Source organism: Leptonychotes weddellii, chromosome 15, assembly GCF_054177405.1.
Source record: "Leptonychotes weddellii isolate Sample4059 chromosome 15, ASM5417740v2, whole genome shotgun sequence".
Classification (NCBI taxonomy): domain Eukaryota; kingdom Metazoa; phylum Chordata; class Mammalia; order Carnivora; family Phocidae; genus Leptonychotes; species Leptonychotes weddellii.
In genome coordinates, this window is record NC_138383.1 from 2,164,716 (window position 1) to 2,176,162 (window position 11,447).

Genomic DNA, 11,447 nt, shown 5'->3' on the forward strand with positions numbered 1-11,447 from the left:
CAACCAGGACACAGCCAGCTGCAGTGCTTCCCCCGCTGGTGTGACCACCACAAGGATCTGAGCACAGACAGGACAGCAGCCCCAACCCCGACACAGAAGGACAGCATCCCTCTCTCGGCCTCCAGCAGGAAAGCACAGGCCCGCTGGGTCCGGACAGGCTGATCTGCAGCACGGGATCTTCTCCGCCGCCATTCTCCCCGAACCTGCCCAGGGCGCTCCCTGCCAGCCTCACCCAGGGCCCCGACACGCTCGGGGTCTGACACTCGCGGGGGGCCGCACACTGCTGGGCCCCGGCCACGCCCCCACTCTCCGGGGAGGAGCGTCTGGCCAGCCGCGAACTCCCTGAGCACCAGCCCTGTCTCTGTGGCTTCGAGACACCTCAGCACCGGCACCGTCAAGGCCGAGAGGTCCGGAGGGGAGGCGCCGCACACGCACGTGGCAGCAGCTCAGGCTTCCAGACCCGGCCCGGCCACACCGGCCACCAGTCCCTGCCGGCGGAGACACAGCGGGCCACGGGCAGGTACCGCTCCTCACAGACCCGCCCTGCCGGGGACCGGGCATACTCACTCTTCTCACTCTTCGGCAGGCCAAGGAGACGCTGGAAGGGGGCTCATCCGGATCTGCCTGCGGGAGATGACTTGAGCCCGGGGAGAAGAGCGAGCCACCATCCTCCCTGAGCTCCTGTCCATGCTCCATCTCTCCCTCAAGGTCTGATGCCACCTTGGGGCCGCCGTCCTCCCTCAGCTCCTGCCCACGCTCCATTTCTGCCTCTGGGGCCGGCATGGCCTCAGGATTGTTGTTCTCGGAATCTACAAAGGTACATGCACATGGGTCAGGTCTCAAGGAAAAGTAAGGGAAGTCACGGAGGAAAATCCTCCCAGGACACTGGCCAGATCAGCCCTCTCCCCCATCATGCACTTTCCCTGGGTACAATGTCTGCTCTTGGGTGGGCATGAGGGACCCAGGATCCTGGCCCCAGCCCCAAGGACGGGGCCGAACCCCCAAAACAGCACGTGCAGTCTGAGCGTCTAGCTCTTTCTGATGTCAGCAGCAGCAGAGTGGCCTGGCCCGACTGTCTCCAAAACAGAACGTGCCACTCCCCTCCCTGCCCAAAGTGCTTCTTCCTCTCTTCTGAGGGACAGGTGCCCCATTCTCAGCCCCTCTCCCAGGTGCCTACCCCTTCTCCTGAGTTCAGGGTGACATATACATCTCCCTTCCCTTGTCTTTGCAATCTCTCATTGTGTGGAAATTAAATTTGATTTTCTCCTGTCAATCTGTCACGTGTCAATTTAATTCTTAGACCAGCCAGAAGCATTTTGAAGGGCAGAGAAAAATTCTTCCTCCCCAACAAACTGATGGCCAAAGAACCAAAGCAGCAAGGATATCATCGCACACACCAGCCCAGGGCCACTCTCCTTTGATGATAAACTATGAGCATTTTGGCCAGTCTCTCTTCCACCTGCCTCTACGTGGGGCGGGCCCTGATTAGCCTGACCCAATGAGAACCTGGCATTTCTCCTGCCCCAGTGATTGGCAGGAAGTGCGGACGGCCTCCAGGTCTGGTTACTGGGGTTTCAGACACATTGATTTCCTCCCATGGTCAGACAAACAGATGCCAGGCACCGGAACTGGTGAGCCAGCTTCCTCTGTGAATACAGCCAGCCTAAGGACAAAGCAGGGGACCAGAGAAAGATGCAGAGACCGAGGAGCTCAGGACAGAGAGGGAGCCCCACGGAAATCCAAATCCCTGGATCTGGAGTGGAGTGTGTGGCCAGTGCATTCCTCCAGCTGATGAAGGAGGGAGCTGGGGTTCTGGTCCTCTCCAACATAAACAGCCCCAAAGACTATGAAAAGCAGTAAGAAAATCAGCTTTCCCAAAAGGAAAACAAGAGGCAGTTCAATGAAAAAGAAATACAAGTGACCTCTTAACCCTCAGAAATATCCTTGGCTCCCTACAGATCAAGGAAGTGAGAAAGAAATCTGTGAGATACCACACGTCTAACCCATCCACTTGGCACTGATTAGCAAGATCGATAGCACCCAGTGCTACAGAGGATATGGGTGGTCAAGAAACCTCGAAACCCCTAGGTCAGAGGGGCCAGAAGCCCTATGCATTGTAAACACACCAGGCTGTCCTCCAGATAGACTGGTTCCGGGGGCAAGATCTACCCCGCCATGTGCCTTACGGCAAAACAGTGGAACAAGGTAAGTGCCTAGTGATGTGGCAAACAAAGGCAGAAGAAAAATTATTAATTTTCCTTACTACTGGGGCACCTGGGTGGCTCAGTTGGTTAAGTGACTGCCTTCGGCTCAGGTCATGATCCTGGAGTCCCAGGATCGAGTCCCGCATCGGGCTCCCTGCTCGGCAGGGAGTCTGCTTCTCCCTCTGACCCTCCTCCCGCTCATGCTCTCTGTCTCTCATTCTCTCTGTCTCAAATAAATAAATAAAATCTTTAAAAAAAAAAAAATTTTCCTTACTACTTACAACCCATTGACAAGTCCTTGAAACAGGCAGAGTGACATTCCTCTAGGGACTCAGCTGCCTCGATGTGGACACTTTGCTAAGGGCAAAAGGCAATCTTAGCCTGGCCCTCCAGGATCCTGTAAGTCTACTTTCCCATATAAAAATTCCTTTGGAGGGGCGCCTGGGTGGCTCAGTCGTTGGGCGTCTGCCTTCGGCTCAGGTCGTGATCCCGGGGTCCTGGGATCGAGCCCCACATCGGGCTCCCTGCTCAGCGGGAAGCCTGCTTCTCCCTCTCCCACTCCCCCTTCTTGTGTTCCCTCTCTCGCTGTGCCTCTCTCTTTCAAATAAATAAATAAAGTCTTTTTAAAAAAAAATAAATAAATAAAAATTCCTTTGGAGGCGCCTGAGTGGCTCATTGGTTAAGCATCCAATTCTTGATTTTGGCTCAGGTCATGATCTCAGGGTTGTGAGATCAAGCCCCACATTGGGCTCTGTGCTGAGTGTGGAGCTTGCTTAAGCTTCCCTCTCCTTGGGCGCCTGGGTGGCTCAGTTGGTTAAGCGTCTGCCTTCGGCTCAGGTCATGATCCTGGAGTCCCGGGATCGAGTCCCACATCGGGCTCCCTGCTGAGCAGGGAGTCTGCTTCTCCCTCTGACCACCCCCCTCTCATGCTCTCTCTATCTCATTCTCTCTCTCAAATAAATAATTAAAAAAAAAAAAAAAAAGATTCTCTCTCCCTTTCCCCCCCGCCCCTTCCCTCTCTCCCTCTCTAAAATACATACACACATACATACATAAATGAAATCTTCATAAATAAAAAATAAATAAAAATTCCTTTGGATACTCCCTTTATCTCTACCCCCCAAGATCCATGTTGGCAATCATCCCCCAGGCATGTGGCCCACTGACAGACATTTGAAGGGTCTCATGACTCAGGTTTTATTAGACAGTAGTAAATGACCTTTTCCCAACAAGAGCTAGCCCCTCAAGGTCCTGGAAACCTTGCTTCCGAAATTACTTAGGGACTTCCGCACTCCCTAACGATGAGGGAGCAGAAGGCTTGCTGAGGACAGCGCAGAAGCTGGTGTCCTACCCGCCCCCCCCGCCCCCGCCCCATGTGGCATGGGTGACATTCCTCATGCACTCCTGGCTGCCCTAAAGGAAAAACAAACAGTTAACGATAGAGATCACAGTCTTGCAGGACAGGAGTCTCCCTCAGTTTACTTACAAAAGCCTTAGCAATAGCTTCCAGAAGGAAATGTAAATAAAACTGAATTTCTTCTAAACCTAAAGCCCATTGACAAATACGTGTGATAGGAGGAATGTAACATCCCTCCAGGAAACTCCCAACTGTCTTCATGTTAGTGCCTCATTAGAGGGGAAAACAGCCTTGGCTTGACAATAACCAGGCCTCCAGTACCCGGAGAGTCTTTAGCATACGACAGTCCTTCTGAACACCCCCTTTGTCCTCACCTCCCCAACTCCCGAGTATATAATCAGCCACCCCTCACAACTCCGGGACAGCAGCTCTTTCCGCCCACGGGTTCTGTCCCCGTGCTTTAATAAAATCATCTTTTTGCACCAGAGACATCTTAAGAATTCTTTTTTGGTTGTCGGCCCCAGACCTCACTTACATTCTAAAACTACATCACTAACCCCCTCCCAACTTGAAAGTATATAATGGGCCACTCCTCATGACCCCAGTGCAACTCTCTGTCCACGGGTCCTGTCCCCGTGCTTTAGTAAAAATTTTTTTTAAAGATTTTTATTTATTTGAGAGAGAGTGAGAAATGAGAGCGAGAGAGAGAGAGCATGAGAGGGGGGAGGGTCAGAGGGAGAAGCAGACTCCCTGCTCAGCAGGGAGCCCGATGTGGGACTTGATCCCGGGACTCCAGGATCATGACCTGAGCCGAAGGCAGACGCTTAACCAATTGAGCCGCCCAGGTGCCCCTCTGTGCTTTAATAAAACCACCTTTTTGTACCAAAGACGTCTCAAGAATTCTCCCTTGGCTGTCGCCTCTGGACCCTACCCCACCGAACCTCACCTATGTCCTAAAGCTACATCAGCATGACCCCACCAGCTTACAGAAACACGTGTGCGCACGCACGTTCCCACACAGAGGAAACATCCAGAAGGGGACACATCAAATACTTAATGGTGTTGTGTTAGCTGGGAACGCGAAGGGCTGGGGCTGGGGGAAGGTCAGGGGCTTTGTGGTTTTTATGCTCTCCTATAACGTGAAGGTCATTCATGATGTGAGGAACAAAGGCGAAAGAAATGTAGATAAAATTAAATTTCCTTATAACCTGCAGCCTATTGACAAATACTTGGGACAGGCAGAATATAATATTCCTCCAGGAATTCCCAATCTTCATGTTAATGCCTTGCTAGAGGAAAGACAACCTTAGCTTAACAATAGCCAGGCCTCCAGGATCCTGTGAGTCTTTAAGATAGGAAAATCCTTTTGAAAACTTTGCACTGTCTTTACCTCCCCCAACTCCAAAGTATATAATCAATAGCTCCTCACAATCCAGGGGCAGCTCTTCCTGCCCACGGATCCTGTCCCTGTGTTATAATAAAACCACCCTTTTTTGCACCAAAAACGTTTCAAGAATTCTTTCTTGACCGTTCGCTCCTGAACCCCACTCCAAATCACATCAATTCACACCAGCCTGTGATATTTCTATGATCATCAAAATAAAAAGGAATGTAGCTGGATTCAGGAAGAGCAAACCTTCCTTGGCACTTAGTAGGCACTCTGCATGTTAACCCACTAAGTACTCACAGCCACCCAATGGGGGAGGAGCTTTTCCTAGCACCTTACTGTTTGGTAGACACAAATATGGAAGAACAATGGGGGAGCAGGGTTTGAACCCAGGCATTGGACTGCCTCCCATGGTTTCACAGAAGCCACGACAGGCCCTGGGGACAGCTGTTGGGGCCATGGTCCTTGCCCACAGGACATTTTGGCTGAATCAGAGCAAATTCCTGTCCCCCACCCCTGAAGCATGCATGCATGCTGGGAGGCATGATCTCCCCTGCGTTGCTCCTGCAAACAGGCATTCCTGCAGGCAAACAAACCTAGGGGTATCCAGAGAGCCAACTGGGTCTGAGCGCCTTCAGATCCCAAAATCAGGTCACTGGCTGATTAGTACAGGAATGAGGGAAGAAGGCAGAGGCCTCACCAGCAACCCCAAATCATTGCTACAACAAAATGTCACACAAAATTAGCTCAACCTAAACCAGTCAGCCACGCTGACTCCGACACCCAGGCTTCCTTCCAATGAGAGCCCCAGAAGCAGGCCTGGGTCTGCAGCGCATGCGCCCTTGGGACGGCCACCAGCTAGCCGGGGGGCCCCCAGCCATCCGGGCCTAGCCCTCAGCTGGAAAACACGGGCTGCAGCCTTCCCTGTCCTGAAGGCTGAAGCAAGTAGGCACGCTTCCCACTCTCTCACGAGGTCCATAGGGGAGTCACATTCCCAGAGTCAGAAAGAGGATGGTGGGTACCAGCGGCTGTGGGAGGCGTTAGTGTTTACTGGGGACAGACTTTCAGTTTGGGAAGATGAGAACGTTCTGGAGAGGGAGGTGGGGATGGGGCACAGCAGTGACAACGTGCTTCGTGCCACTGAACAGTTACACGCCGTTAAAACCGTAAATTTCAAGTTATAAATGTTTCACCACAATTAAAATAATAAAACCCAGCGCACTGAAAACACAACCCTCCAGGTCCACCTGGCCCCCACCACCACCTAAGTGCGAGCACAAACCCACAGCCTGTGCAGGTGGCCATGGAGACGAGGTGCCCACACCAGCCCCACAGGCACGAACGGGCAGGATGGCTCCATCCCTGACTGGTGACCCTCCGCTGCCTCCTCAAACCCCCCTGGGGCCACCCCCATCTGTACCTGTCCTGCCTCTGAGCTCCCCCGGTGGCCCCCAGCCCTGCCCGGGATGCCTATAGGGTCTCAGGCTCTCATCTTTTTCCCATTATAAAAACATCAAGGACACTGGGAAATAGCGGAAAATAAAAAAGTGAATATCATCTGTGAATATCATCTCCTGATAATAAACTTCTAACACGCCAGGTCAAGTCCCACTGAGTCCCCTGGGGCACCTGACCCTCTCCCCTGGCCCTACCCTCCACCATTGGACTGGCCCTACATGACCCCGGCAAAGTGGCCACCCTCTGCCCAGGATGGGCTGGGACTCTCCACACACTCCCCTTCCACGCCTTTATCCACGTGGCCCCCCCACACCCCCAAGACCCAGTCATCCAGTGACGGGGGGAGCCAAGGCAAAAAGAAATGGTAGATAAAACTAAATTTCCTTGACAAATGCTTGAGGCAGGCAGAGGATGAAGTTCCTCCAGGAACTCCCAAGGGTTGTCATGTTAATGTCTTGCCAGAGCCAAAAACTACCTTAGCTCAACAATGGCCAGGCCTCCCGGATCCTATAAGTCTTCTTTAACGTAAGAAAACCCTTTGAGGGGGGCGCCTGGGTGGCTCAGTCATTAAGCGTCTGCCTTCGGCTCGGGTCATGGTCCCAGGGTTCTGGGATCGAGCCCCGCATCGGGCTCCCGGCTCAGCGGGAGGCCTGCTTCTCCCTCTCCCGCTCCCCCTGCTTGTGTTCCCTCTCTCGCTGTGTCTCTGTCTGTCAAAAAATAAATAAAAAATCTTTAAAAAAAAGAAAAACCTTTAAGAAAACCCTTTGGGAAATCTCCTTTGTCTCTACCCATCCCAACTTAAAAGTATATAATCAATCGCTCCTCACGACCCCAGCGCAGCTCTTTCTGCCCGCGGGTCCTGTCCCTGTGCTTTAATAGAACCACCATTTTTGCACTAAAAACGTCTTCAGAATTCTTTCCTGACCATTCACTCTCTGGGCCCCCAGACCCCGGCCCTGCCCACCACCCCAGAGCCCCTGGTCTGGCGTGTCCCCAAGCCCCGGCCCGGCAGCCCTGGGAGGGCCTGACAGGAAGAAGACTCTCCCGGGCAGCTCCAGCCATGCCCCGGCAGCTTGGTTTCACTTTGCATTCCTGTAAACAGAGGCACAGCCCGGTGTGAGGGAGGGGCGAGGCGGCGGAGGGGCGGGGAGGCAGGAAGCACCGTGCCGGGCGGGGGCGCTGGGGGAGATCGCCATCGCTCCTGAGACTCCGGCCCTCGGGGATCCCGCGGAGTCCCACCCCGGGAGCCCCGCCAGAGGGACCAGGACCGGCCCCGCTCCCGCCAGCCGCAGGGGAGGGCCCCCACGTGAGAAGCCAGCGCCCCGGCCGCTCTCCAGGCCTTTGCCAGCCTCTCGGAGGCAGGGGTGGGGACGCTTGGGACCTGACCCGCCCTCCCTACCTGCTGGGATGGGCAGCGCCGTGGACGGTGACCCCCGGGCTACTGTGAGGACGGGGAGACTTCATGGCATCCTGTAAAAATGCCACACGCCCAGGCTCCCACACAGACCTTCCTTTGCCGGTTGTGTTGGCAAGCGCCTGGGCTGCCCCCTGCAGCGCGCTGAGACCCCCTCGCAGAAAACCGGAGCAGGGCAGAGGTACTGCGCTCCCCTGGAGACCCCTGGGAGGAGCGAGCGTTCTCCCAAAGAGGTGGATCTCCAGGAGGCACCAGCACTGGACCCAGACTCCAGGAAAGCCCATCGGGGTCCTCGGCCTATCCATCCGGGATCCCCCTGCTTTACCTGGTCACAGTAATTCATTTCCACCCTGGAGGCCCACACTCAACCTCTGCCCCACACTCACGCTGCCTCACCCCTGACCCCTGACCCCCACTACAGGCAGGGCCAGCAGGGGCTGGAGCTGCTTATCCACGCAGCCCAGGTGGTGGCACTTCAGAGCAGACAGAGGGGGCCGCCAGCAGCCCCCCTTCCCTCCCTTCCTTTGGAGGCTGCAAGACCATGGCTTCCCCCGAGGGCACAAGCCCTGCAGAGCCGCTGGCCTGGGCTCAAATCCTGTCTCTGCCAGTTGCTGGCCGTGGGACTGCACACAGGTTACTTAACCTCTTTGCGCCTCACCCTTGGCATCCGTAAAATGGGAATTTATGATAGCTCCCCCCTCAATACTTAGCACAGCACCAGGCTCTCACCAACTGGTCTGATTTGGGGTTTTTACTCTCTGGGGTCCCAAAGACCCCCGTCACGAGGTCTCCCACTCAGGATGTTGTAGTGACCAGGGTGTGGAGCCCTAGCAGGTGGAAAATTCCACCTGGACACCAGGAGCTCAGCTATGCCCTGGTTCCATATCCAGACAGCAAGGAATCAATGAGGACAGCGGACACCAAGCCAACTCAAGCACGACTGCGTGAGTCAAGTCCCTCGTGTTCCAAAGGAAAAGACAGACTCCCCAGATCTGACTCCAGCCAGAGCTCGTCCCTAAAGGGGCAGCAGCAAAAGAAAATCAAATAAAAATTGACAACAAAAGCAGTCGCCTCTTCGTACGTCTTACAGTCAGTCCAATAAAAACATCTGTGACATGAGCACCTTGTACGCAGACGGCAAAAACGAGTGAGTAACGAACCAGTGACTCCCCTTCACACCTAACACACAGTGCACCCTTGATCACCCAGAGGTCGGCAAGCAAGAAGGGCTGGTACGGACAGCATTTACTGACTCCCGTACAAACACACACAACCTGTATTTAGAAAACACACATGATCTTCTAGAGGACTTTCTTTGATTGGTCCAGAAATTATTACTCAAGCACCTACTGTGTGCCAGGGACTTGGAGTAAAGCAGCCAACAAGAGAGCAAAGGTCTTGTCTGGAGCCACACACTGCCGTGGGCCAATGCCAGAAGGACACACAGCCTGGTAAAGTGTGGGCGGTGGGGGGGGGGGGCAGGTGTAGTTCTCAATGGGGTAGACAGAGTGAACCTCCAGAGGAGAAGGTGGAGGAGCAAAGACAGGTGAGGGGGTAATGGTGCTGCCCTCAGAGGAAAGGTATATTCCAAGCTGAGGGAACAGGCAGTGCAAAGGTCCTGTGGTCCAAGAACACCTAGGAAAGGAAGGAAGGCAGCCTGTGACCCTGGACACCAAGAGAGTTAAGGACTGACCTGAGCCGGCTGGTGGGGGGGCCACCTGACATGATTCCCCCTTCAGGCACTGACCTGCCACCGGGAAGGGTCCCATCCAGGCTGTGGGGACCCCGCACCCCATCACAGCATCTGGGACACCACTTCCACACAGCATCCTCTGAAATCCACTAAGATCCCTCAGTTCAGCCTGACACTTCCCAGTCCCGAGAAGGAGGAGAACCCTCAAGTTCTCTCCAAGAAATGAAATTGAAAATTTTGTTTTTGTTTTTAATTTGTCAGGGAGAGAGAGAGAGAGCACAAGCAGGGGGAGTGGCAGGCACAGAGAGAAGCAGGCTCCCTGCTGAGCAGGGAGCCCGATGCGAGGCTCGATCCCAGGACCCCGGGATCATGACCTGAGCTGAAGGCAGCTGCTTAACCGACTGAGCCACCCAGGCGCCCCTGAAAGTTTTTAAAAAGCAACAAAAGCTTCCAGCAAAGGACCAGATGAAACTGTCCTTCTAACAAAAGCGCTTCTAGTAAGAGTTCCTCCAGCCATAGAAGACCTCATACTACCCGACTGAGCTGCCTGCTGGCCAGTTTCCATTTCAGTGAAGGGAAGTGGGACTGGGCTGCTGCCTACCCCACCGCCCCCATTCAGCCCTTACCGGCTAGGGGGGCTGCAGGAAGCAGCCTCTGTCCACACTGGCTGCAGAACTTGGGGGCTTCATCTTTGGAGACATGCCCACACGAAAGACACTCCATTCCTCCAGGGATGGGTCTTCTCCAGGCGGGAACGCTCCTGCAGATCTGGAAGAAAAAGGAAGGGTCCCCAGGCAGCTGGCTATATACTGAGCCACCTGTCACGTGACCACAGCCCAGCTTCAGTTTCATTTTCTGGGAAAGTGAAGTAACAGCGCCCAGAAGGTCCTCCCGCTCAATCGAAACCTAGCACTAGCACTTCCCCACCTGCAGCACTCATAGCCCTGGCCCCCCGACCAAGTAACCGCCCCACCCCCGGCTCCAACCGGAGGCATCTCCCCCTCCCCCTCCCCCACCAGGGGCTCCAGCACCCTATTCCCTTTCTGCTCCCCCAGCCAGACTCGCCCCTCCTGGGCTCTCCGTCACTCAGTGAGTCGAAAACTGTCCCCCCTGGCTGAGACTGGGGGCTGGGACAACTGAGAACTAGGTGGGGGCGGAGGGGGGTTTGTTCCAGGCAGAGACACAGCCCGTGCGAAACCCTGGGATAACGCATGGTGCAAGCAAGCGTGCACTGGACAAGGGGCACAGAGACAAGCACCTGCTCACAGGTGACACGGGGACTAGGCGAGGCAGACAGCACTGCAGAGATGCCGGAGCGGACCCGAGGGACCCGCCTGCGCCGGCAGCCCAGAGCTAACGGGGCTAGTGGTCAGGACTCCTAACAACGGGCTAACGGGCTGCGTCCTGCCTGCTTCCAGCCAGCTGCCCGCCCCTGCCTCCCCCTGACTTGGCTCACTGTCCACCAGACAGTGAGCTCTCGGGGGCAGGGCAGAGCTACGCTGGTGTGTGCCACGTTGCCCGGCTCAACCCGACACCGCCAAGCCCTGGCCCCCACCTCGCCCCTCACCACCACATGACCAGGGAAGGGACCACCATCCTGGTCTGGGCTTTTGCTCTGTGACTTTCAGTGACTCCCCACGGCCCAGGCCTCTACCCCTAAGTTGCCCTCCTCCGCAAGGCTCTGCTTCCCACCCACCAAGAAAGTCACAAGAGGGCTCAGAAATCCTCCGTGAAGTGTCCCATTGTTTCTCGCCCCCACCAGGAGCCTAAGGGCATAAACGAGAACCCAAGAGAACACGCACAACACTCTATCCAATCGCTTCCGGACTTCAGAACGGTGCCAAACTCAAAGCCCATCCTCCCAACCGCCACCAAACCAAGCCTACCAGCGGGGGTGGGGGTGGGGGGTGGGGAACAGGGAGCGGGGGCGGGGG

The 11,447-nt window shown here is 55.3% G+C and overlaps 1 protein-coding gene across 1 annotated transcript in view; it reads right to left on the reverse strand.

Annotated features, from left to right (window-relative positions):
- The window catches only part of RNF213 (ring finger protein 213), a 94,959-nt gene extending 84,620 nt beyond the window's left edge, over window positions 1-10,339 (reverse strand). Inside the window, exons 1-2 of the mRNA XM_081805946.1 lie at window positions 10,140-10,339; window positions 233-809 (exon numbers count right to left, since the gene is read on the reverse strand). Of these exons, the coding sequence (XP_081662072.1) occupies window positions 233-809; window positions 10,140-10,236 (674 nt within the window). The 5' untranslated portion in view covers window positions 10,237-10,339. The remainder of the gene's footprint in view (window positions 1-232; window positions 810-10,139) is intronic.
- Between the last annotated feature and the right edge of the window lie 1,108 nt (window positions 10,340-11,447).